This window comes from Scyliorhinus torazame, chromosome 7, assembly GCF_047496885.1.
Source record: "Scyliorhinus torazame isolate Kashiwa2021f chromosome 7, sScyTor2.1, whole genome shotgun sequence".
Classification (NCBI taxonomy): domain Eukaryota; kingdom Metazoa; phylum Chordata; class Chondrichthyes; order Carcharhiniformes; family Scyliorhinidae; genus Scyliorhinus; species Scyliorhinus torazame.
This window is the reverse complement of record NC_092713.1, coordinates 2,497,226-2,524,187: the sequence shown is the minus strand read 5'-3', so window position 1 is coordinate 2,524,187 and position 26,962 is coordinate 2,497,226. Positions and strand designations below refer to the sequence as shown.

At 49.9% G+C, this 26,962-nt stretch overlaps 1 protein-coding gene across 1 annotated transcript in view; it reads left to right on the top strand.

Annotated features, from left to right (window-relative positions):
• col11a1a (collagen, type XI, alpha 1a) overlaps positions 1-26,962 on the top strand; it is a 1,142,395-nt gene that overhangs the window by 394,676 nt on the left and 720,757 nt on the right. The window contains 5 exon segments of the mRNA XM_072510277.1: positions 5,683-5,736; positions 5,851-5,895; positions 16,014-16,067; positions 17,348-17,392; positions 25,490-25,543. Of these exon segments, the coding sequence (XP_072366378.1) occupies positions 5,683-5,736; positions 5,851-5,895; positions 16,014-16,067; positions 17,348-17,392; positions 25,490-25,543 (252 nt within the window).

The following is a 26,962-nucleotide window of genomic DNA, read 5'->3' as shown; positions in this document are numbered from 1 at the left end:
CTCTGTGTAACTCTGTGTAACTGCGTCACTCTGCGTCACTGTGCGTAACTCTGCGTAACTCTGTGTAACTGCGTAACTCTGCGTCACTCTGCATCCCTCTGTGTAACTCTGCGTCACTCTGTGTAACTCTGCGTCACTCTGCGTCCCTCTGTGTAACTCTGTGTAACTCTGCGTCACTGTGTGTAACTCTGCGTAACTCTGTGTAACTGCGTCACTCTGTGTAACTCTGTGTAACTCTGTGTAACTCTGCGTAACTCTGCGTCACTCTGCATCACTCTGTGTAACTCTGTGTAACTCTGTGTAACTCTGTGTAACTCTGCGTAACTCTGCGTCACTCTGCGTCACTCTGCGTCACTCTGTGTAACTCTGTGTAACTCTGTGTAACTCTGCGTCACTGTGTGTAACTCTGCGTAACTCTGTGTAACTCTGTGTCACTCTGCGTCACTGTGTGTAACTCTGCGTAACTCTGTGTAACTCTGTGTCACTCTGCGTCACTGTGTGTAACTCTGCGTAACTCTGTGTAACTGCGTCACTCTGTGTAACTCTGTGTAACTCTGCGTAACTCTGCGTCACTCTGCGTCACTCTGCGTAACTCTGTGTAACTCTGCGTCACTCTGTGTAACTCTGTGTAACTCTGCGTAACTCTGCGTCACTCTGTGTAACTCTGTGTAACTCTGCGTAACTCTGCGTCACTCTGCATCACTCTGTGTAACTCTGCGTAACTCTGCGTAACTGCGTCACTCTGCGTCATTCTGCGTCACTCTGCATCACTCTGTGTAACTCTGCGTCACTCTGTGTAACTCTGCGTCACTCTGCGTAACTGCGTCACTCTGCGTCACTGTGCGTCACTCTGTGTAACTTTGTGTAACTCTGTGTAACTCTGCGTAACTCTGCGTAACTCTGTGTAACTGCGTCACTCTGCGTCATTCTGCGTCACTCTGCATCACTCTGTGTAACTCTGCGTCACTCTGTGTAACTCTGCGTCACTCTGCGTAACTGCGTCACTCTGCGTCACTGTGCGTCACTCTGTGTAACTCTGCGTCACTCTGTGTAACTCTGCGTCACTCTGCGTCACTCTGCGTCACTCTGCGTCACTCTGTGTAACTCTGCGTCACTGTGCGTCACTCTGTGTAACTCTGCGTCACTCTGTGTAACTCTGTGTAACTCTGCGTCATTCTGCGTCACTCTGCGTCACTCTGTGTAACTCTGCGTCATTCTGCGTCACTCTGCGTCACTCTGTGTAACTCTGCGTAACTCTGCGTAACTCTGCGTAACTCTGTGTAACTCTGCGTAACTCTGCGTAACTCTGCGTAACTCTGCGTCACTCCGCGTAACTCTGCGTAACTCTGCGTAACTCTGTGTAACTCTGTGTAACTCTGCGTCACTCTGCGTAACTCTGTGTAACTCTGTGTAACTCTGCGTCACTGTGCGTAACTCTGCGTAACTCTGCGTCACTCTGCGTTCCTCTGTGTAACTGCGTAACTCTGCGTCACTGTGCGTAACTCTGTGTAACTCTGTGTAACTGCGTCACTCTGCGTCACTGTGCGTAACTCTGCGTAACTCTGTGTAACTGCGTAACTCTGCGTCACTCTGCGTCCCTCTGTGTAACTTTGTGTAACTCTGCGTCACTGTGCGTAACTCTGCGTAACTCTGTGTAACTGCGTCACTCTGTGTAACTCTGCGTCACTCTGCGTCACTCTGCGTCCCTCTGTGTAACTCTGTGTAACTCTGCGTCACTGTGTGTAACTCTGCGTAACTCTGTGTAACTGCGTCACTCTGCGTCACTGTGCGTAACTCTGCGTAACTCTGCGTCACTCTGCGTCACTGTGCGTAACTCTGTGTAACTGCGTCACTCTGCGTCACTGTGCGTAACTCTGCGTAACTCTGTGTAACTGCGTAACTCTGTGTAACTCTGCGTCACTCTGCGTCCCTCTGTGTAACTCTGCGTCACTCTGCGTCACTCTGCGTCCCTCTGTGTAACTCTGTGTAACTCTGCGTCACTGTGCGTAACTCTGCGTAACTCTGTGTAACTGCGTCACTCTGTGTAACTCTGCGTCACTCTGTGTAACTCTGCGTCACTCTGTGTAACTCTGTGTAACTCTGCGTCACTCTGTGTAACTCTGCGTCACTCTGTGTAACTCTGTGTAACTCTGCGTAACTCTGCGTCACTCTGTGTAACTCTGCGTCACTCTGTGTAACTCTGTGTAACTCTGCGTAACTCTGCGTCACTCTGTGTAACTCTGCGTCACTCTGTGTAACTCTGTGTAACTCTGCGTCACTCTGTGTAACTCTGCGTCACTCTGTGTAACTCTGTGTAACTCTGCGTCACTCTGCGTAACTCTGCGTCACTCTGCGTCACTCTGTGTAACTCTGTGTAACTCTGCGTAACTCTGCGTCACTCTGTGTAACTCTGTGTAACTCTGCGTAACTCTGCGTCACTCTGTGTAACTCTGCGTCACTCTGTGTAACTCTGTGTAACTCTGCGTAACTCTGCGTCACTCTGTGTAACTCTGCGTCACTCTGTGTAACTCTGCGTCACTCTGTGTAACTCTGCGTCACTCTGCGTCCCTCTGTGTAACTCTGTGTAACTCTGCGTCACTGTGTGTAACTCTGCGTAACTCTGTGTAACTGCGTCACTCTGCGTCACTGTGCGTAACTCTGCGTAACTCTGCGTCACTGTGCGTAACTCTGTGTAACTGCGTCACTCTGCGTCACTGTGCGTAACTCTGCGTAACTCTGTGTAACTGCGTAACTCTGCGTCACTCTGCGTCCCTCTGTGTAACTCTGTGTAACTGCGTCACTCTGCGTCACTGTGCGTAACTCTGCGTAACTCTGTGTAACTGCGTAACTCTGCGTCACTCTGCATCCCTCTGTGTAACTCTGCGTCACTCTGTGTAACTCTGCGTCACTCTGCGTCCCTCTGTGTAACTCTGTGTAACTCTGCGTCACTGTGTGTAACCCTGCGTAACTCTGTGTAACTGCGTCACTCTGTGTAACTCTGTGTAACTCTGCGTAACTCTGCGTCACTCTGCGTCACTCTGCGTCACTCTGTGTAACTCTGTGTAACTCTGTGTAACTCTGCGTCACTGTGTGTAACTCTGCGTAACTCTGTGTAACTGCGTCACTCTGTGTAACTCTGTGTAACTCTGCGTAACTCTGCGTCACTCTGCGTCACTCTGCGTCACTCTGTGTAACTCTGTGTAACTCTGCGTAACTCTGCGTAACTCTGTGTAACTCTGCGTCACTCTGTGTAACTCTGTGTAACTCTGCGTAACTCTGCGTCACTCTGTGTAACTCTGTGTAACTCTGCGTAACTCTGCGTCACTCTGCATCACTCTGTGTAACTCTGCGTAACTCTGTGTAACTCTGTGTAACTCTGCGTAACTCTGCGTAACTCTGTGTAACTGCGTCACTCTGCGTCATTCTGCGTCACTCTGCATCACTCTGTGTAACTCTGCGTCACTCTGTGTAACTCTGCGTCACTCTGCGTAACTGCGTCACTCTGCGTCACTGTGCGTCACTCTGTGTAACTCTGCGTCACTCTGTGTAACTCTGCGTCACTCTGTGTAACTCTGTGTAACTCTGCGTCACTCTGCGTAACTCTGCGTAACTCTGTGTAACTGCGTAGCTCTGCGTCACTCTGCGTCACTCTGCGTCACTCTGCGTAACTCTGTGTAACTCTGTGTAACTCTGCGTCACTCTGCGTAACTCTGTGTAACTCTGTGTAACTCTATGTAACTCTGCGTAACTCTGCGTAACTCTGTGTAACTGCGTAGCTCTGCGTCACTCTGCGTCACTCTGTGTAACTCTGCGTCACTCTGCGTAACTCTGTGTAACTCTGTGTAACTCTGCGTCACTCCGCGTAACTCTGCGTAACTCTGCGTCACTCTGTGTAACTCTGCGTCACTCTGTGTAACTCTGCGTCACTCTGTGTAACTCTGTGTAACTCTGCGTCACTCTGTGTAACTCTGCGTAACTCTGTGTAACTCTGCGTCACTCTGCGTCACTCTGCGTAACTCTGCGTCACTCTGTGTAACTCTGTGTAACTCTGCGTCACTCTGTGTAACTCTGCGTCACTCCGCGTAACTCTGTGTAACTCTGCGTCACTCTGTGTAACTCTGTGTAACTCTGCGTCACTCTGTGTAACTCTGTGTAACTCTGCGTAACTCTGCGTAACTCTGTGTAACTCTGCGTAACTCTGCGTAACTCTGTGTAACTCTGTGTAGCTCTGCGTCACTCCGCGTAACTCTGTGTAACTCTGCGTAACTCTGTGTAACTCTGTGTAACTCTGCGTCACTCCGCGTAACTCTGTGTAACTCTGTGTAACTCTGTGTAACTCTGTGTAACTCTGTGTAACTCTGCGTCACTCCGCGTAACTCTGTGTAACTCTGCGTAACTCTGTGTAACTCAGTGTAACTCTGTGTAACTCTGTGTAACTCTGCGTCACTCCGCGTAACTCTGTGTAACTCTGCGTAACTCTGTGTAACTCTGTGTAACTCTGCGTCACTCCGCGTAACTCTGTGTAACTCTGTGTAACTCTGTGTCACTCTGCGTCACTCTGCGTAACTCTGCGTCACTCTGTGTAACTCTGTGTAACTCTGCGTAACTCTGTGTAACTCTGTGTAACTCTGTGTAACTCTGCGTCACTCTGTGTAACTCTGTGTAACTCTGCGTCACTTTGTGTAACTCTGTGTAACTCTGCGTCACTCTGTGTAACTCTGCGTAACTCTGTGTACCTCTGCGTCACTCTGTGTAACTCTGTGTAACTCTGCGTCACTCTGTGTAACTCTGCGTCACTCTGTGTAACTCTGTGTAACTCTGTGTAACTCTGCGTAACTCTGCGTCACTCTGTGTAACTCTGCGTAACTCTGTGTAACTCTGCGTCACTCTGTGTAACTCCGCGTAACTCTGCGTCACTCTGTGTAACTCTGTGTAACTCTGCGTCACTCTGTGTAACTCTGCGTAACTCTGTGTAACTCTGCGTCACTCTGTGTAACTCCGCGTAACTCTGCGTCACTCTGTGTAACTCTGTGTAACTCTGCGTCACTCCGCGTAACTCTGCGTCACTCTGTGTAACTCTGTGTAACTCTGCGTCACTCTGCGTCACTCTGTGTAACTCTGTGTAACTCTATGTAACTCTGCGTAACTCTGTGTAACTCTGTGTAACTCTGCGTCACTCTGCGTCACTCTGTGTAACTCTGCGTAACTCTGTGTACCTCTGCGTCACTCTGTGTAACTCTGTGTAACTCTGTGTAACTCTGTGTACCTCTGCGTCACTCTGTGTAACTCTGTGTAACTCTGTGTAACTCTGTGTAACTCTGTGTAACTCTGCGTAACTCTGTGTACCTCTGCGTCACTCTGTGTAACTCTGTGTAACTCTGCGTCACTCTGTGTAACTCTGTGTAACTCTGCGTCACTCTGTGTAACTCTGTGTAACTCTGTGTAACTCTGCGTCACTCTGTGTAACTCTGCGTCACTCTGTGTAACTCTGCGTCACTCTGCGTAACTCTGTGTAACTCTGCGTCACTCTGCGTCACTCTGCGTAACTCTGTGTAACTCTGCGTCACTCTCTGTAACTCTGCGTAACTCTGTGTAACTCTGCGTAACTCTGTGTAACTCTGTGTAACTCTGTGTAACTCTGCGTCACTCTGCGTAACTCTGTGTAACTGTGTATTTTTACAGGGTGAGACAGGAGCACTGGGTCCACCAGGGCCAACAGGGGATGATGGAGAAAGGGTAAGTCTGTAAAGAATCTGATTCTCTCCGTTTGTTCTGATCGGTCTGATTGGTTCAATTCTCTCCTTGAAATCCTCTTGTGACAAATCTGGTTCAATGTTTTGTCTTTTTCAGGGTGATGATGGCGAGATCGGGCCACGAGGGCTTCCTGGTGAAGCTGTAAGTTCAAATCAATTCCTTCAAGGTGCACGATTGTCTAAGAAGGCTGTTCAAAAAGAAATGGCATCCTTGTCTTTATTGTTAGAGGAGTGGAATTTACTAGATCAAAGAGTTTACAATCAAACTTTACAGATCACGAGTTAGACTTCAGCCACAGTAATGTTTGCTGAGAGAGGGGTGGTTCTGGGTTTAGTTTTGGACAATGAAACTGTGGAGGTGGAAATGGGATGTGTGGGAGAACATTCTGATGATGGTGATTCCACTTCAGTTAGATTTAACATAATTGTGAAGAAGAATAAGGAAAAGGGTCATTGTTAAAATAGGGGAAAGGACAGTTCACTGAGCTGGGGTACGATTTGGATTAACGAGGTGGGAGCAGTCAAATTCATGTCAGAGCAGGGCGAGGAATTGAAGGAAATGAATAGAGGCGTTTCAGAAATAAAATATCTTCCCACAAAGAAAATGGGAGGGATCCAAAATCCAACCCTATCCTGGATGTCGGAGCTCGGAGCAGAAGCCTGGGCGAAATTCTCCGACCCCCGCCGGGTTGGAGAATCGCCGGGGGCTGGCGTGACTCCCGCCCCCGCCGGTTGCCGAATTCTCCGGCACCGGATATTCGGCGGGGGCGGGAATCGCGCCGCGCTGTTTGGCGGCCCCCCCCGCCGATTCTCCGGCCCGTGATGAGCCGAAGTCCCGCCGCTGTCAATCCACACCAGCCGGCGTGGATTGAACCACCTTTGGGACGGCGGGACACGGCAGCGCGGGCGGGCTCCGGGGTCCTGGGGGGGGCGCGGGGCGATCTGGCCCCGGGGGGTGCCCCCACGGTGGCCTGGCCCGCGATCGGGGCCCACCAATCCGCGGGCGGGCCTGTGCTGTGGGGGCACTCTTTCCCTTCCGCCTTCGCCATGGTCTCCACCATGGCGGAGGCCGAAGAGACCCCCTCCCCTGTGCATGCGCGGGGATGCCGTGAGCGGCCACTGACGCTCCCGCGCATGCACTGCACGGGAAAGTCAGCTTTCCGCCAGCTGGCAGGGCGGAAATCAGTCTGGCGCGGGCCTCGCCCCTCAAGGTTAGGGCTGGGCCGCTCAAGACGTGGAGACTTCCGCACCTTTGGGGCGGCGCGATGCCGGACTGATTCGCGCCGGTCGGCAGACATCGCGCCGCCCGTGAAATTGTAAAGAAAAGAAAGGAGTTGAAAAATATTGCGAAATAAACAACAACAATTCAAAGTTGTTTTATAAATACAGAGTGAGGATATAATGAAGGAAAATGTTGGGTCAATTCAAGACCAAGACATTAGAGGAGTGGGCACGGTGAACATTGATTCGATATTTATATAGGAGGGTAATAATTCAGCCATTGTCATCGAGGAGCAGCAGCGTGGGATATTGAGCGGGAAAAACTGAGTTCAGGATCCTGAATCTGGATAAATCCCAGGTCAGGTTGAAATGTTTGCCAAACTGTTATGGAAACCAAGAGAAGAAATAATGGAATCTCTGCCCATCTCTGCCCATCAATTCCATCCCCTCTGATGATGGATGTGGAGATGTTTCGTTGAGATGTGGAGATGTTTCGCTGAGATGTGGAGATGTTTCGCTGAGATGTGGAGATGTTTCACTGAGCTGTGGAGATGTTTCGCTGAGATGTGGAGATGTTTCGCTGAGATGTGGAGATGTTTCGCTGAGATGTGGAGATGTTTCATTCAGATGTGGAGATGTTTCGCTGGGGTTTGGAGATGTGGAGATGTTTCGCTGAGATGTGAAGGTTGGAGATATTTCACCTGGGTTTGGAGATGTTTAGCTGGGGTTTGGAGGTGTTTCGCTGGGGTTTGGAGATGTTTCGCTGGGGTTTCGAGATGTTTCGCTGGGGTTTGGTGCCAGAGGATTGGGGATCAGTTATCATTCTGCTGTAGTTTAAAGAGGGAGAAGCGGACAGACCAAGTGATTAGAGATCAGTCAGTCTAACCTCAATGGTGGGGAAATTATTGGGAAAAGATCTGAAGGACAAAATAAATCCTTATTTATAAAGACCTGGATTAATAAAAAGCAACGTGGATTGTTCAAGGAAGGTTGAGTCTGACGAATGTGATTGAATATTTTGAGGAGGTAATATGGAGGGTTGATGAGGGTAATGTGGTGGATGTGGTTTACATGGATTTTAGAAAGGTTTTTGATAATGTTCCACATGACAGACTGATCAGAAAATTAAAATCCCATCAGAAAGTTTCAATTTGAATCCAAAATTGTCCCAGAGATAGGAGTGGAAAGGGTAAAGGTCGACGGGTGATTTTGTAACTGGAAGACTGGTTCCAGTGGGATCCCACAGGGCTCAGGACTCCCTCGCTGCTCACCGTATCTACCAATGATTGTGATTTAAATGTAGCGAGTGTGAATAATCGGCCGTGTGGTTGATTCTGAGGAAGAAATCTGTCAACAGCAGCAAGATATCAACGGCCTGGTCAGGTGGACAGAACAATGGCAAATGGAATTCCATCTGGAGAATTGAGAGAAATGTATTTGGGGAAGACAAACAAGGGAGCGGAAACACAATGAGCTGCAGCAAACTGGGAAATGTAGAGGGACAGAGGGACCTTGTAGTGAACACGCCCCTGGCGGGAGTGGGACAGGTAGATCAGGGGGTTTGAAGAAGGTGTTTGGAATACTTCCCGTTATTAACCAAGATGCACAAAATGGATACACGAGGAACAAGGATGAAAGGTGTGACCATGTCACCGGTTTACACAGGTGTGGCACTCAGCGGGACAATGCTGGAGTAAATCGGAAACCTGCAAGAACTGTGATAGGCAGGACCACATTGCCGAAGCGTGTTGGGCTCAGATAACCTCTCCAACAACAAGAAGGTGCAACAAGAACAACACAAGTAAACAATCTAGTCCTGTCTACAAACTGGTGGATGAAGCTCAAGATCACTCTAAAGACAATGTAACCAAGCGACTGCAGGAGAGGAAGCTAAGTCTCTTGTCAATGTGGAGCGATCAACACCTTCAAATGTGATCCGAAGGAAGTTTACTCAGGAGATTGTACTATTAAAAGGATACATTCTGGTGAAAGTAGAAGCAAATCGACAGAAGGCAAAGTTGCCTCTTCACGTTGTCCGAGGAAACGTTCCTGCCCTATTTGGCAGAGCATGGTTGGCTAAGATTAGGCTTATCTGGGAACCATCAAGTAGTGAATTCAAAGAGCAACTTGCAACAACTTCTAGTGAAGTATGAGAAGGTGTTCGAAGATTCAATAGACTCGAAGACTGGAGTTGAGCAATACCTAAAAATGAAGCCAGACAGCTCAGCCAAATGTCTCAAAGCTGGAGCAGTACCACACGCCATCAAACCTAAAGTTGAAGAATGAGTAGAAAGACGACAAGTGATTGAGTGACACCAATTGTTCCAGTATTAAAACAGGATGGCTCAGTCAGAATTTGTGGAGAATTAAAAAGTATATGTTCTGAATGATTCTGGACACACTCTCGAAATGACCAAAAGTCAGTGATGACTGAGCCAGGACCATTGTGAAACTAGACAAAGTGTTCACAAGATTTGGAACGCCGGAGCAGATCGTCAGTGATAATGCTACACAGGTTACTTCGAAGAAGTTTGAGAACTATTTGAAAAGGAACGGTAAGCACCATATTGAGTCATCCAGCAACTAATGGAAAGTGAAAAAATTGAAAATCGCTTATTGTCACAAGTAGGCTTCAAATGAAGTTACTGTGAAAAGCCCCTAGTCACCACATTCCAGCGCCGGTTCAGGGGGGCTGGTATGGGAATTGAACCCGCGCTGCTGGCCTTGGTCTACTTTACAAGCCAGCTATTTAGCCCACTGTGCTAAACCAGCCAGGATTGACTGAACATTTTGTGCAATCATTAAAACATTCAATAAAAGCATGAAAGGACCTGGGGACATTGGCAAGAAGAATACACACATTCCTAATATCTTCCAGGAACACTGAGCAAGCTACAATGCAGAGTTCACCGGCAATGCTGTTATTCAAGAGGAAACTACGAACACAGTTGGATTTGTTAACTCCACCTGATACTTCGGAGATTGTCAAAAAACAACAGCAAACACGAATTGCTGGGAGGGAAAAAATCTCGAAAATGCGAGTATTCAACCAGGGAGAGAGAGTGCTAGCTATGATCCTGGCAAAGACAGGCCCAATATCATACACCGTACAGACAGACGATGAAAGAGTTTGATGATGTCATGCTGACCAATTACTTGCTGCATGAAGTCAATTCGCAAAAACTTCTCAAGAGGTTCAACCTTTAGAAAATCTAGAAAGTGATACTTTGGAATGGAGACCAGAGACAGCGACCAGTTCAGGTTCTGCTGCTGTAGACTTTTCAAAACCAATAGTGGCAGATGTTGAAATAACCATCTGCAGAAAGGAATGATGAATTTCTGAGATCGCAAGTAGCTGAGTTCAAGAACGTTGAATTCTACTGAAAAGACGTTTTACAACACCAGGTTAAAGTCCAACAGGTTTGTTTCGATGTCACTAGCTTTCGGAGCGCTGCTCCTTCCTCAGGTGGAGAAACAGCCCTAATAGGAGGTACAGAAAAGAAACAGACGTACTCCACAGAGACTCTCTTATAGAAATCTTTATGTTAGAAATAACAAACGGGGGGTTTGTTGTATAAATGTTAATTATTGTCATTGCACTAATGAAGTAAAGGGAGGGAGGGTTATGTGTCTGGGGATATATTATTGCTGGCTCTGCATCACATGACGTGTAGTTATACCAGCAGAGTGTTTGTGCCGGCTTGGACAGATCACCTTCTTGATTGTATTGAACAACACCCGTAACAAACTTTTCATCGTGTTTTACAAGAATCCAGAGTGTGGCACGTAAACACCATTTTTCTTTGCGGCAACAAAGAAATATAACATATACACTTTAGGGAGGATGTTGAGGCCTTGGAGAGGGTGTGGAGGAGATTTACTGGAATGGGAGCAGGGATGTGGGATTTCAGTTAATGTGGAGAGACTGGAGAAGCTGGGATCATTTTCCTTGGAGCAGAGAAGGTTCAGAGGAGATTGAATCGAGGGGTTCAAAATCAGCAAGAGTTTTGCTGGAGTAAATCAGTGTTTCCAGTGACAGGAGGGAGGGTAACCAGAGGGACACAGATTGAAGAGAATCGGGAAAAGAAGCAGAGGGGGAGATGAGGAGGATGTTTTTTACCCAGTGAGTTGTTGTGAGGCAGAGGGGGAGATGAGGAGGATGTTTTTTACACAGCGAGTTGTTGTGAGGCAGAGGGGGAGATGAGGAGGATGTTTTTTACACAGCGAGTTGTTGTGAGGCAGAGGGGGAGATGAGGAGGATGTTTTTTACACAGCGAGTTGTTGTGAGGCAGAGGGGGAGATGAGGAGGATGTTTTTTACACAGCGAGATGTTGTGAGGCAGAGGGGGAGATGAGGAGGATGTTCTTTACACAGCGAGTTGTTGTGAGGTAGAGGGGGAGATGAGGAGGATGTTTTTTACACAGCGAGTTGTTGTGAGGCAGAGGGGGAGATGAGGAGGATGTTTTTTACACAGCGAGTTGTTGTGAAGCAGAGGGGGAGATGAGGAGGATGTTTTTTACACAGCGAGTTGTTGTGAAGCAGAGGGGGAGATGAGGAGGATGTTTTTTACACAGCGAGTTGTTGTGAAGCAGAGGGGGAGATGAGGAGGATGTTTTTTACACAGCGAGTTGTTGTGAGGCAGAGGGGGAGATGAGGAGGATGTTTTTTACACAGCGAGTTGTTGTGAGGCAGAGGGGGAGATGAGGAGGATGTTTTTTACACAGCGAGTTGTTGTGAAGCAGAGGGGGGGATGAGGAGGATGTTTTTTACACAGCGAGTTGTTGTGAAGCAGAGGGGGAGATGAGGAGGATGTTTTTTACACAGCGAGTTGTTGTGAAGCAGAGGGGGAGATGAGGAGGATGTTTTTTACACAGCGAGTTGTTGTGAGGCAGAGGGGGAGATGAGGAGGATGTTTTTTACACAGCGAGTTGTTGTGAGGCAGAGGGGGAGATGAGGAGGATGTTTTTTACACAGCGAGTTGTTGTGAGGCAGAGGGGGAGATGAGGAGGATGTTTTTTACACAGCGAGTTGTTGTGAGGCAGAGGGGGAGATGAGGAGGATGTTTTTTACACAGCGAGTTGTTGTGAGGCAGAGGGGGAGATGAGGAGGATGTTTTTTACACAGCGAGTTGTTGTGAAGCAGAGGGGGGGATGAGGAGGATGTTTTTTACACAGCGAGTTGTTGTGAGGCAGAGGGGGAGATGAGGAGGATGTTTTTTACACAGCGAGTTGTTGTGAGGCAGAGGGGGAGATGAGGAGGATGTTTTTTACACAGCGAGTTGTTGTGAGGCAGAGGGGGAGATGAGGAGGATGTTTTTTACACAGCGAGTTGTTGTGAGGCAGAGGGGGAGACGAGGAGGATGTTTTTTACACAGCGAGTTGTGAGGCAGAGGGGGAGATGAGGAGGATGTTTTTTACACAGCGAGTTGTTGTGAGGCAGAGGGGGAGATGAGGAGGATGTTTTTTAAACAGCGAGTTGTTGTGAGGCAGAGGGGGAGATGAGGAGGATGTTTTTTACACAGCGAGTTGTTGTGAAGCAGAGGGGGAGATGAGGAGGATGTTTTTTACACAGCGAGTTGTTGTGAGGCAGAGGGGGAGATGAGGAGGATGTTTTTTACACAGCGAGTTGTTGTGAGGCAGAGGGGGAGATGAGGAGGATGTTTTTTACACAGCGAGTTGTTGTGAGGCAGAGGGGGAGATGAGGAGGATGTTTTTTACACAGCGAGTTGTTGTGAAGCAGAGGGGGAGATGAGGAGGATGTTTTTTACACAGCGAGTTGTTGTGAGGCAGAGGGGGAGATGAGGAGGATGTTTTTTACACAGCGAGTTGTTGTGAGGCAGAGGGGGAGATGAGGAGGATGTTTTTTACACAGCGAGTTGTTGTGAAGCAGAGGGGGAGATGAGGAGGATGTTTTTTACACAGCGAGTTGTTGTGAAGCAGAGGGGGAGATGAGGAGGATGTTTTTTACACAGCGAGTTGTTGTGAGGCAGAGGGGGAGATGAGGAGGATGTTTTTTACACAGCGAGTTGTTGTGAGGCAGAGGGGGAGATGAGGAGGATGTTTTTTACACAGCGAGTTGTTGTGAGGCAGAGGGGGAGATGAGGAGGATGTTTTTTACACCGAGTTGTTGTGAGGCAGAGGGGGAGATGAGGAGGATGTTTTTTACACAGCGAGCTGTTGTGATCGGGAAGGTGCTGCCTGAAAGGGCGGTGGAAGCAGATTCAACAATAACTTTCCAAAGGGAACTGGATAAATACTGGACAAGAAAAACAAGCAGGACAGTGGGAAAGAGTGGAGTAGTAACAGAAAAAAGCTTTTACATAAGACAGAGGAAATGGAGTTGGGAGTAGAGAGTGTGGATAAATGGAGTATTTTCCAGCTGATAGGCAGTGGACAGTGGAGAATCACAACATTAGTTGTTGGGAGTGCAGGACAGGCACGTGCTGGGAAATTGCGAGTCTAATCAAAAAGAAAAAGGATGCATACATGAGGTCTAGGCAACTAAAAACAGATGAAGCACTTGAAGAATACAAGGAAAGGAGAAAAGAGCTCAAGCTGGGAGTTAGGAGGGCAAAAAGAGGTCACAAAACATCCTTGGCAGACAGGATTAAGGAGAATTCCGAGGCATTTTATACGTATATTCGGAACAAGAGGGTAGCTAGAGAAAGAGTTGGTCCACTGAAGGACAACAGAGGGAAATTGAGTAGAACCAGAGGAAGTAGGTGAGGTCCTTAATGAGTATTTTGCAGCGGTATTCACAAAGGAGAGGGACACGTTGATTGGTGGTGTCTCAGAGGGGTGTGTGAACACTTTAGAACAGACCGTTATTATGAGGGAGGAAGTGTTAGGTGTGTTAAAAAGCATTAAGTTAGACAAATCCCCAGGGCCAGATGGCATCTATCCCAGATTTCTGAGGGAGGCAAGAGATGAAATCGCTGGGCCTCTGACAGAAATCTTTGTGTCCTCATTGGCCACAGGTGAGATCCCAGAGGATTGGAGGATAGCCAATGTTGTACCGTTATTTAAGAAGCGTTGCAAGGATGATCTGGGTAATTACAAGCCAGTGAGCTTGACGTCAGTGACAGTGAAATTGTTGGAAAAGATTCTCAGAGATAGGATCTAGGCACATTTGGAAGTGAATGGTCTTATTAGTGACAGACAGCATGGTTTTGTACGAGGGAGGTCATGTCTCACTAATTTAATTGCATTTTTTGAAGAGGTGACAAAGATGATTGATGAGGGAGGGGCTGTGGATGTTGTCTGCATGGAATTTAGTGAAGCATCTGACAAGGTCCCTCATGGCAGGCTGGTGCAAAAGATTAGATCACATGGGGTCAGGGGTGAACTAGCTGATGGATCCAGAACTGGCTGGGCCATAGAAGACAGAGGGTAGCAGTGGAAGGGTGTTTTTCCGAATGGAGATCTGTAACTAGGGGTGTTCCACAGGGATCAGTACTGAGATCTCTGCTCTTTGTAATATATATAAATGACTTGGAAGAAAACGTAGTGAGTCTGATGAAGGTTGTCAGAGAATACAACAGGATAGAGATAGGCTGCAAAATCGGGCAGAGAAATGGCAGATGGAGTTTAACCCGGACAAATGCGAGGTGATGCATTTTGGTAGATCCAATTCAGGTGGGAGCTATAAAATAAACGGCAGAACCATCAGGAGCATAGAGACACAGAGAGATCTGGGTGTGCAGGTCCACAGATCCTTAAAAGTGGCAGCACAGGTGGAAATGTTGGTAAAGAAAGCATACGGCATGCTTGCCTTCATAGGACGGGGTGTCGAGTATAAAAGCTCAGAAATTATGTTATGATTATATAGAACGTTGGTTAGGCCACATTTGGAATACTGTGTCCAATTCTGGTCACCGCACTGCCAGAAAGACGTGGAGGCTTTAGAGAGAGGACAGAAAAGGTTTACCAGGATGTTGCCTGGAGGGTATTAGCTATGAGGAGAGATTGAATAAACTGGGATTGTTCTCCCCGAGAGAGACGGCGGCTGAGGGGCGACCTGATAGAAGTTTATAAAATTATTAGGGGTACAGATGGGGTGAACAGTGGGAGGCTTTTTTCCTGGGGTGGAAATGACAATTACAAGGAGACACAAGTTCAAGGTGAGGGGGGAAAGGTTCAGTGGAGATGTGCGGGGAAGTTTTTTACACAGAGGGCGGTGTTGGCCTGGAATGCACGGCCCAGTGAGGCGGTTGAGGCAGATACGTTAACGACCTTTCAGACTTATCTGGATAGACACATGAACAGACGGGGTAGAGAAGGATACAGGCGGTTGGTCTAGATAGGCACAGGCTTGGAGGGCTGAAGGGCCTGTTCCTGTGCTGTATTGTTCTTTGTTCTTTGTTCAGTGCTGTGGTATTTAGGCTGGACACAGGGATTTCTTCCCACAGTCCAAAGATGTGCAGTTAGGTGGATTGGCCATGATAAATTACTCCTTAGTGTCTAACAGGTTAGGTGGGGTTACTGGGTTACGGGGATCGGGTGGGGGTGGATGGTCGAGGTTAGGTGCTCTTACAGAGGGTCGCTACACACCCGATGGGCCGAATGGCCTCCTTCTCTGTGGGGAATCTCTGATTATTTCCGCTGATCAGGGAATGTAAAACCCAAGGACAATCTCAGGATAAGGGGGCCAATCACTTCGGACTGAGATGAAGAGAAATTTCATCAGTCAAAGGGTTTGTGAATCTTTGGAAACTCCGCCCCAGAGGATTGAGGATGCTCGATCTTGTTGAGCATATTCAAGACAGAAATCAATTGATTTTTGATCTCTGGGAGAGTTGAGGGATTTGGGGAGCAGGATCGAGAGGCTGAATGGCCTGCTCATGTTCATTTTTAATGCAACTAATTAGATAGCTTTCAAAGAGCTAGCAGAAATGCAACTGGCTGAATAGCCTCGAGCGCTGTAACAGGTATGTCCCGAATTGGAACCTTTCTTCATTGTTGCTTCACTTTGTTTATTATATTGAGATTATCATCAAATAATCATTACCATCAATAAATCTATGCTTCTTTCTCTCTATAGGGAACAAGAGGTCTCCTTGGACCACGAGGATCTCCTGGACCTCCAGGACAGCCGGTAGGTCCCAGCATCTCGTTCCAGATATGTCTCTCTTCATTTGTTAAAGTTTTGTCAAATTAATTAATTTAAAGCAACTCTTAAAAGAAGCAGAGGGGGAGATGAGGAGGATGTTTTTTACACAGCGAGTTGTTGTGAGGCAGAGGGGGAGATGAGGAGAATGTTTTTTACACAGCGAGTTGTTGTGAGGCAGAGGGGGAGATGAGGAGGATGTTTTTTACACAGCGAGTTGTTGTGAGGCAGAGGGGGAGATGAGGAGAATGTTTTTTACACAGCGAGTTGTTGTGAGGCAGAGGGGGAGATGAGGAGGATGTTTTTTACACAGCGAGTTGTTGTGAGGCAGAGGGGGAGATGAGGAGGATGTTTTTTACACAGCGAGTTGTTGTGAGGCAGAGGGGGAGATGAGGAGGATGTTTTTTACACAGCGAGTTGTTGTGAGGCAGAGGGGGAGATGAGGAGGATGTTTTTTACACAGCGAGTTGTTGTGAGGCAGAGGGGGAGATGAGGAGGATGTTTTTTACACAGCGAGTTGTTGTGAGGCAGAGGGGGTGATGAGGAGGATGTTTTTTACACAGCGAGTTGTTGTGAGGCAGAGGGGGAGATGAGGAGGATGTTTTTTACACAGCGAGTTGTTGTGAGGCAGAGGGGGAGATGAGGAGGATGTTTTTTACACAGCGAGTTGTTGTGAAGCAGAGGGGGAGATGAGGAGGATGTTTTTTACACAGCGAGTTGTTGTGAGGCAGAGGGGGAGATGAGGAGGATGTTTTTTACACAGCGAGTTGTTGTGATCTGGAAGGTGCTGCCTGAAAGATTCAATCCTAAGGGAACTGGATAAATAATTGAGAGAAAGATTTGCAGAACAGCAGGAAAGATCCGGGGGAGTGGACGAATTGGATAGTTCTGTCAAAGAGCCAGCACACCACACGATGGGCCGAATGGTCTCCTCCGGTGCTGGGGAATTCTATGATTCTAAAAACCTAAACCTTTCTTTTTAATCTCGAAACAATTGTGGAAATGTTGCAAGAAGGTGAGGCCAAAACGTTCTATGTTTTCAAGCAGCAGTTCGAGACAGCACCCAGGGCTGAGGGGGCCATAGGATATGGGGGGAGGCAGGATCAGCCATGATCCTAATGAATGGCAGAGCAGGCTCGAGGGGCCGAATGGCCTCCTCCTGCTCCTATTTTCTATGTTTCTAAGCTCCAAATAAACAACAATAAAGTGCAAAAGTTTCTAAAACAATTATGCAATTCAAGATATTTTTTTATGTTGTATCATTTCAGGGTTCCACAGGTTTGGATGGGCCACAAGGTTCAAAAGGAAACATGGTGAGTAAATCTTAAACAAGTGTGTATGTTGTGTTGTGTGTGTGTGTTGTGTTTTGTGTTGTGTGTGTTGTTGTATTAGTGTGTGTTGTGTGTGTATGTTGTGTGTGTTGTATGGGTGTGTTGTGTGTATGTTGTTTTTTGTGTTGTATGTGTTGTGCGTGTTGTGTATTTTGTGTGTGTGCTGTGTGTGCTGTGTTGTGTGTGTGTTGTGTCTGTTGTGTGTGTGTTGTGTGTGCGTGGCGTGTGTGTTGTGTGTGTATTTTGTGCTGTGTATTGTGTGTGTGTTGTGTCATGTGTTGTGTGTATGTTGTGTGTGCGTGGCGTGTGTGTTGTGTTGTGTGTGTATTTTGTGCTGTGTATTGTGTGTGTGTTGTGTCATGTGTTGTGTGTATGTTGTGTGTACTTGGCGTGTGTGTTGTGTTGTGTGTGTATTTTGTGCTGTGTATTGTGTGTGTGTTGTGTCATGTGTTGTGTGTGTGTTGTGTGTGCGTGGCGTGTGTGTTGTGTGTGTATTTTGTGCTGTGTATTGTGTGTGTGTTGTGTCATGTGTTGTGTGTATGTTGTGTGTGCGTGGCGTGTGTGTTGTGTTGTGTGTGTATTTTGTGCTGTGTATTGTGTGTTGTTATGGGCCAGGGTTTAGAGAACCCCAAAGTGTATCATGGAGATCACCTGACCCATTTGATGAATGTATGTGAGTACGTGAGGGTGTGTGTGCGCTTTATATATATGTTGGTGTGGGTTGGTGTATTTGAATGTATCTGAAGATGTCTGTATATCTGTGTATGAGTGTGTGCACCAGATGTCACTGGCCAGACCAGAGTTTATTGTCCCTCCCTAATTTGCAAAGGTGGGGGTGACCTGCCTTCTTGAACCGCTGCAGTTCCTGCAGTGTAGGTACACCTACAGTGCTGTTAGGGAGGCAGTCCCAGGATTTTACCACAGCGACAGTGAAGGATCGGCCGATATATTTCCAAGTCAAGGTGGAGCGGACCCTCTAAGTGGTGGTGTTCCCAGGTATCTGCTGCTTTTGACTTGCTCAATGAGGACAGTTTCGCAGGCGCTGTTAAAGGAGCCTGGTGATTTTCCGCAGTGTATTTTCTCGGTGGTTTACATGGCGGCCTCTGTGCATCAGTGCAATCCAATGTCATTGTTTGGGTCAACGATCTGAGTGATGTGTATATCACACAATCCATGTGGGGGATTGATGCTTGCTGGGCCAATCATTGACTTGTACAATTGGTGATGAACATTCCGTTAGCATCACGTGGCCCGTGGTCTGTATTCATGTCTGTTTCTAGTTGGAGCAAACTCTCTTGAAGAGTCAGATCACATGATGTATTGATGGCATTGTTGGCCTTTTGTGTGGGTATAGGTCAGTCTATCCTAACAGCCTGTGGAGTAAACACCTTTCCAATAAAGTTTATTTGTACCTTCGCGGTTTGCAAGCCTATCCTTCAAAAATACACACAGAAAACAGGCGACGAGGATGTTGGAAACACGACTCCCGGAGAAAAACGAGCAAATTCGTTGATCCGTGTGCAGACATCCAAAAAGGATTAAGAAGCTACAAACTTCACTACACCAAAGCTGGTGAGGAAAGGGTGCCAAATATCGGTAGTAGCCGTCGAAAGAACCAAAATCTAAACGTAGATTTTGAAGGAAACAACTTTGGAAAGGAGCTTACCACGTGCTCTGCCCAGAACAATCTGGAACAGTACAGGGAGCACTGAGCAACACGTACACTGCAACAATAGCTTAGACCTGAGAGTGTTCCAAAACCTGGACGGAAAAACCGGCTGAGCTCAGGGATTGTTTGAAAGAAGAAGCGAGGTAATAGTAAAATGTTGTGGTACATCGTGTTTACACAAGCCCTGCTCAGAGGAAAGATGGCAGCATTTTTAGGTGCCATGGTAACGGTCAGTCTATCCTAGGTGCCGTGATAACGGTCAGTCTATCCTAGGTGCCGTGATAACGGTCAGTCTATCCTAACAGCCTGTGGAGATATAACTCCGAGTGGTTGAAGCTCACATACCGAACCGTTTAATTATATTGACCAAGTGAATATCGTGGTCCCAACTTTCCTGAGTACAATATGTGCATGGGGGGGAGGGGACGGATGGGGGGAGGTGGCGCGGGGGGGGGGGGGGCAGGATGCCAGGAGGGGAGGGGGAGGAGATGGCACGGGGGTGCATCGGGGGTGAGGGGGGAGGTGGCACGCGGGGTGCGCAGGGGGGGAGGGGGTGGAGGTGGCACGGGGGGTGCGCTTTGGGAGGGGGGAGGTGGCGCAGGGGGGGAGGTGGCACGGGGGTTGCGCAGGGGGAGGGGGCACGGGGGTGCGCAGGGGGGAGGGGGCACGGAGGTGCACAGGGGGGAGGGGTGGAGGTGGCACGGGGGTGCGCAGGGTGGAGGTGGCATGTGGGTGCGCAGGGGGGGAGATGGCACGGGGGTGTCGGGGGGAGGTGGCACGGGGGTGCGCAGGGGGAAGGGGGCATGGGGGTGTGCAGGGGGAGGGGGGGAGGTGGCACGGGGGTGCGCAGGGGGAGGTGGCACGGGGGGTGCGCAGGGGGGAGGTGGCACGGGGGTGCGTCGGGGGGGAGGGGGCACGGGGGGTGCACGGGGGGAGGAGGGGGAGGTGGCATGGGGGTGCGCAGGGGGAGGGGGGAGGTGGCACGGGGGGTGCACAGGTGGGCGGGGCATTCAACTCCTGTGAGGTCTGGTAAAGGCAGAAAATCCAGGCTTGAAAACCTACGATGAGATTTCGGAGATTTCGGAGATGTTGCCGGGCCACTTCTCACCGAAACCTTTGGTCATCATCGAGAGGTTCAGCTTCCAGAAACATAACCAACAAGAAGGTGAATCTATCACAGTTCGTAACTACTTTGAAGAAATTAGCTGAATACTGTGAATTTGGAGGTGTCTTGAATGTGACCATGAGAGACAGACTAGTGCGTAGGTTAATCAGTGAAGCTATCCAAAAAGCAACTTCGACCTAAAGGAGACTTTCAAAGTCACGATCTCGATGGAATTAGCAGTGAAGAAAGGGCAATACTGTTCTTTCGACAAACACATGGCTAGGACGGGTATAGAGGGATACGGCACTAGGAAGTGCTGAGGGTTTTGGCCAAGGTTGGTATCATGACCGGTACAGGCTTGGAGGGCCGAAGGGCCTGTTCCTGTGCTGGATTGCTCTTTGTTCCCATTAGGATCAAACACAAGACTACATAAAATATCGACTGAGACCCAAACATAGACACAGGCTCCAAATTGCTGTCGACGTGCAAAGACTGAGCACACAGCAGCTGACTGCTGGGCAGTGATGCAAATTGCAGAAACTGTGGTGAAAAGGGACACATTAAACGTGGGTGTTGGAGAAAGAAACAAATTCCAAACAAGAACAATTAAAAAGCAAGAACCAAGTGCATGAAATGTAAAACTGAATGGAGAGAAACGGATCCAAAAAGGGTGTGATAAAGCATCAGAATCACAGCCAGGTGAACGGCCGTTGAAGGTTCCTAACCGGAGAGGCAAACCGTTATTGGGTCACTCCTTTACTGGAAGGACAACTGGTGGAAATGGAGGTGGGCAGGACACTGGAGCAGCTGTTTCATTGGCACCATAAACTATTCACCAAGAGAAACTATGACATATCCTGTACTCGTTGGAATTTAGAAGGATGAGGAGGGAATCTTGCAGAAACATATAAGATTATGAAGGGAATAGATAGGATCGATGCGGGCAGGTTGTTTCCACTGGCGGGTGAAAGCAGAACTAGGGGGCATAGCCTCAAAATAAGGGGAAGTAGATTTAGGACTGAGTTTAGGAGGAACTTCTTCACCCAAAGGGTTGTGAATCTATGGAATTTCTTGCCCAGTGAAGCGGTAGAGGCTCCTTCATTAAATGTTTTTAAGATAAAGATAGATAGTTTTTTGAAGAATAAAGGGATTAAGGGTTATGGTGTTCGGGCCGGAAAGTGGAGCTGAGTCCACAAAAGATCAGCCATGATCTCATTGAATGGTGGAGCAGGCTCGATGGGCCAGATGGCCTATTCCTGCTCCTAGTTCTTATGTTCTTATATTGCCTTAAAACCCTGAAAGATAATATTCAAAACCTAAACTGAGTTGAGGAGCCGTATCAATGTAAATGTGCAGCTAGACAGACAGACGGCAGACTAGACCCCGGACATTGTTAAAGATAACTATCCAGAATCAAACTAAACTGGGCCGAGTTGAATCTCATGTCGGAATCCGAAGCAGGTCTACTGAAGATTTTAAAGAAACATGCCATTGCTTTTAATGGAGAGCTGAGAAGCATAAAATAGATCTCAGTCAAGCTAAAGATTGAGGATGAAAGCCAAGGCAAGGTGCTTAAAGGCTAAATCAGTGCCTTACGCCATCAGGCTGCAGGTTGAGGCAGATTTAAAAAGGCTGGTCAAGACAAGGGTCCTCAAACCCATGGATTTGAGTAATTGGGTGACGCCCATAGTACCTGTGACGAAGAACGATGATTGAGTATGACTTTAATGTCACTATCAGCCCGGTGCTGTGTGCAGAGCAGCGCTCGCTGCCTTCAATTGATGATTTATTTGCTGGGTTAGCTGGAGGTCAGCATTTCGTAAAGAACGTGGATCCAGATTCACAACAACATTTGACAATCGGGATGCACAAAGGACTATTCAGATATAAAAGATTTCTATTTGGCATTATGTCCGCACCTGTGTCGTTCCAACGTGCCATGGATCACATTCTGAGTGGACTAGAAGGAGTGCAGTGTTTCTTCGAGGATATCTTCATTACTGGAAAGAATTTTAAAATTTAGAAGCCACACTCCAGAGACGAGAAGAATCCGGATTACGAGTGGGGAAGGATAAATGCAAATTCTTCAAATCTTCGATTGAATACCTGGGACACGTTATAGATGTAATGGGATTGCACGAATCACCTTCAAAAGTAAAACGTAACTGACCTGCACCGTGATCATTTTGGGTTTGTTAAACGATGATGGAAGGTTTGTCCCAAATCTATTAACTATTCTCGATTAGGAAGTGGCAATGGGTGGATCAGCGGCTCGAGACAAACACTGGAGACTTCCAGTAGCTAACAAAGGGGGTTATTGATGTAAGGAAAAGGCAGTTTGGTAACAGGCACAGAACACAATACAACAGGGCCGCGATTCTCAGAAATCCCGGCCAAGAATCGACGCCAGCGTCAAAACCGGCGCGGGCGACGCCGGAGTCAACGGGCCTCCAGGCCCAGGCGTTCTCCCCTTCCTCGGGGGCTAGCACGGTGCCAGAATGGTGTGCGCTGCTCTGGCGCTGGAATCCGGCCCTACAGGGCCGACGCGGGTCCGTGCACGTGCCAGGTTGCGGTCTCCACGCCGGCCCCCGGGTAACATGACGGAGCCCGACAGGGACCCGGCGCGGAGGAACATAGGCCCCCCCCTCGGAATGAGCGCGTCCGCCGATCGGTTGCCCCCGATCGCGGGCCTGACCACCATGGAGGCCCCCCCCAGGAGTCGGTTCTCCCCCCCCCCCCCACCAGCTAGGCCCCCCCAGCCAGAATGCCGAGGTCCCGCCGGGTAGGACCACATGCGAACGACGCCAGCGGGGCTCGGCGGGCACTCGACCCGTCAAGTGTGGAGAATCGCTTCAGGGGCCGCTTTCAACGGCCCCCGACCAGCGCCACGGCGACCGTGACGGCGCGATTGGTGCCGATTTTGCAGTCGCTGGCGAATCGGCGGCCCAGCGCGGGCTCGGAGAATCCCACCTCATGTGCTCCACACTGTCCAAGGTCCTGCTCCCAGGCATTGTGCAAACTACCGATTGGCAGGGTTCGCACGCTCCTGCATGATTGGCCCTGAGCCTGTCACGTAGTCTGTCGAGCCCTCCCCCTGACAGGGGCTTCACAACCCTCATTACAACTATCCCAAACAAACTTCAATCCTCAATCACAGGCACCTTGACCAAAGGTGGACCTTTGCAATCAAATACTGACTCTGCGTCTCTCTCATTGACATAGCAGTGAGGAAATCATCAGGAAGATGAAAGCTGGTGTTACCGTCACCTCCACTAGACAAGAAGGAGAAGAATGTGGTAAAGTCACCTCGCTCACCAAAGGGAGGTGCAGAACCCTCAAGAGCAATGGTCTCCATCCAGGTATGGAGGATGATCTTCAGGGAGCCATCAGTCGCAGGCACCTCACTAGGACCAGCGTGTATGGACGTTGCAAATCTGTATCACTGACTGTTCCACATGTCGACGGATAAGGTGAACCACAGTCTGCAAGATCTGGCACCACCAATATTGGGACGGTATCCATTTCCAGCGGCTGTGAATCAACCTCCGCACCCAACCTCGATAGTGGTATCTCCTTCAAGAACTCCACTGGGGTCCAAGTGTCCACCCACATATGCATCCAAGAGGTCACCACACCCATTTTTGCCAAGTCCCACAATTCTCTCAACATTGAAGGAGATCAAGCAAACCAGGATGCTGGAAAACTGGAGCAGGGTGCCATCGACTGCCCTCGTGGCTATCGGCGCTCCCTAGCACCAGGCAGGGTGCCATCGACTGCCCTCGTGGCTATCGAAGCTCCCTAGCACCAGGCAGGGTGCCATCGACTGCCCTCGTGGCTATCGGCGCTCCCTGGCACCAGGCAGGGTGCCATCGACTGCCCTCGTGGCTATCGAAGCTCCCTAGCACCAGGCAGGGTGCCATCGACTGCCCTCGTGGCTATCGGCGCTCCCTGGCACCAGACAGGGTGCCATCGACTGCCCTCGTGGCTATCGGCGCTCCCTGGCACCAGGCAGGGTGCCATCGACTGCCCTCGTGGCTATCGGCGCTCCCTGGCACCAGGCAGGGTGCCATCGACTGCCCTCGTGGCTATCGAAGCTCCCTGGCACCAGGCACTCCAATACATCAACCGCAGAGGTTACCACCTGTTCAATGTGCGTCTGGTGTGTGACCAGAACAAACACATTGTGCAGGTTTGCAGCAAAGATCCAGGAAGCGTGCACAACCGTACATCCTGAGTTGGTCACAGAGCCTTGACACATTCGGGAGACCACACCGGAGCAGACTTGGCTCCTTGGGGATAAATGTTACCTGCAAAGGTTGACCTTGACTGTGACCTCGCTCGGCCATTTCAGAGGCAGTTAAGAGTCTCCCACATTGCTGTGGGTTTGGAGTCACAGGTAGGCCAGGCCAGGTGAGGACGGCAGATTTCCTTCCCTAAACGACATTAGTGACCCAGATGGGTGTTTACAACAATCGGTGATAGTTTCGGGGGCTGAATTCCAGACTTTATTAATTAAATTTAAATTCCACCAGTTGCGGTGATGGGATTTGAACTCTTGTCCCTCGAGAGTCTGCCTGGACCTGCAGCTTAATGATCCGGTGAAATGATGCTGTACCACTGTCTGCCCCGTCATGTGGGAGTCTGACTGACTGACTGGGTGGGAGGGTGGGAGAGTGCGAGAGTGGGAGAGTGGGAGAGTGGAGAGTGGGAGAGTGGAGAGTGCGAGAGTGGGAGAGTGGGTGAGAGTGGGAGAGTGGAAGAGTGGGAGAGTGTGAGAGTGGGAGAGTGGGGGAGTGGGAGAGTGGGAGAGTGGGTGAGAGTGTGAGAGTGGGAGAGTGGGAGAGTGGGAGAGTGGAGAGTGGGAGAGTGGGAGAGTGGAGAGTGCGAGAGTGGAGAGTGGAGAGTGGAGAGTGCGAGAGTGGAGAGTGCGAGAGTGGAGAGTGGGAGAGTGGAAGAGTGGGAGAGTGGGAGAGTGGGGGAGTGGGAGAGTGGGTGAGAGTGTGAAAGTGGGAGAGTGCGAGTGTGTGTGACTGGAGGAAGTTATCCCTCTGAAAGTTTGATGAAAAAAGCTGTGTCCCCTCCTGGACCCGGATATTGACTCGGTTAAAACTTCCCCAAGTTGAATTCCTGATTCTCTCTCTCACTTCCTCTCTCTCTCTCTCCCTCAACCCCTCTCTCTTTTTCTCTCGTCCCCTCTCTACCTCATCCCCCCCCCCTCCCTCTCCCTCTCTCTCACCCCCTCTCTCTCTCTCCCCCCCCTCCCTCTCTCTCTCCCCCTCTCACTCTCTCTCTCTCGAATCTGCAGGGACCTCAAGGCGAGCCTGGACCAGCGGGCCAACAGGGAATCCCAGGACCTCAAGTAAGTCAGAAGCTGGTGGGAGGGAGGATTGTAATTGTGTCTCTCACTGGAATACCGCGAGGAGGCAGCAGTGATCAGAGGGGGAAGGGACAGGAGAGGAGCAGAGGGAGAAAAAGGGGAGGCTGAATATAGGGGAGTGTGGGTGGGGGTCTGGAGGAGGTGATGGGGAGCAGAGTAGAGAGGGGAGGGTGAGGGCAGAAGGCGGAGGGGGGTAGGGTAGGGTGTGGAGAGGGGATGTTCGGGGGTGGAGGAGACAGGGTAGGAGTGGAGGTGGTAGGGGAGGGTGTAGAGGGGGTAGGTAAGAGGAGAGGTAAGGGTGAGGGTGGAGTGGAGATGAGGTGTAGGGTAGCAGTAAGAGAGGTAGGGAGGTGGAGGGAATGTTTATGGAGGGTCAGGGTGGGGACGACAGTTGGTGGGATGGGGAGGGTTGTGGGTGGAGGGAGGGGTAGGATGGGGGTGGAGGGGAGTGGTTGGGGTTTGGTGGGTAGATGTTGTGGTTCCAGAGGATGAGGGGGGAGGGGAGTGGAGGGCTGCAGGGGTGGGATAGGGTAGGTGGGCAGAGGTGAGGGGCGTAGTTTGGTGTATGAGGGAGGGGTAGGGTCGGGGAGTGAGAGTGGGGTTGGGGGTTTAGAGGTGAGCAGTTGGGAGGAGGGGAGGTAATGGGTTGGTGGTGGTTATTGGGGTGGGTGAGGGGATTGAGGGGGGCAGTAAGTTGGGGTAATAGGGGTGCTGGAGCGGAGGGGTCGGGTAGTCAGGTGAAGGTAGTAGGTAAGGTGGGGTGGTTAGAGGGGAGGGGTAGTTATGGGGGGCATGAGGGGTGGTGAGATGGTTGGGGGAGTGGGGTGTTGGAGGCGAGGGGGTAGAAGGGGAGTGTGTTTGGAGGTGGGGGTTCAAAGGGGAGGGGGTGTGGGGGGGGTGTGGAGGGGAGGGGGTGTGGGGGGGGTGGAGGGGAGGGGGTGTGGGGGGGAGGGGGTGTGGAGGGGAGGGGGTGTGGGGGGGAGGGGGTGTGGAGGGGAGGGGGTTTGGAGGGGCGGGGTGAGGGTGTGTGGGGAGAATGGGTTTGGAGTTGGGTGTGGGGGAGGGGGTCTGGAGGGGAGGGTGTTCGGAGTGGAGGGGGTGTGAGGGGAGGGGGTTCGGAGTGGAGGGTATTCGGAGGGGAGGGTATTCGGAGTGGAGGGGTGTGGGGGGAGGAGGTGTGGAGGGGAGGGGGTTCGGAGTGGAGGGGGTATGGGGGGGAGGAGGTGTGGAGTGGAGGGGGTTCGGAGTGGAGGGGGTTCGGAGGGGAGGGTGTTTGGAGGGGAGCGGGTTCGGAGGGGAGGGGGTGTGGAGAGAGGGGGTTCGGAGGGGAGGGGGACTGGGGGGAGCAGGTGTGGAGGGGAGGGGGTTCGGAGGAGAGCGGGTTCGGAGGGGAGGGGGTTC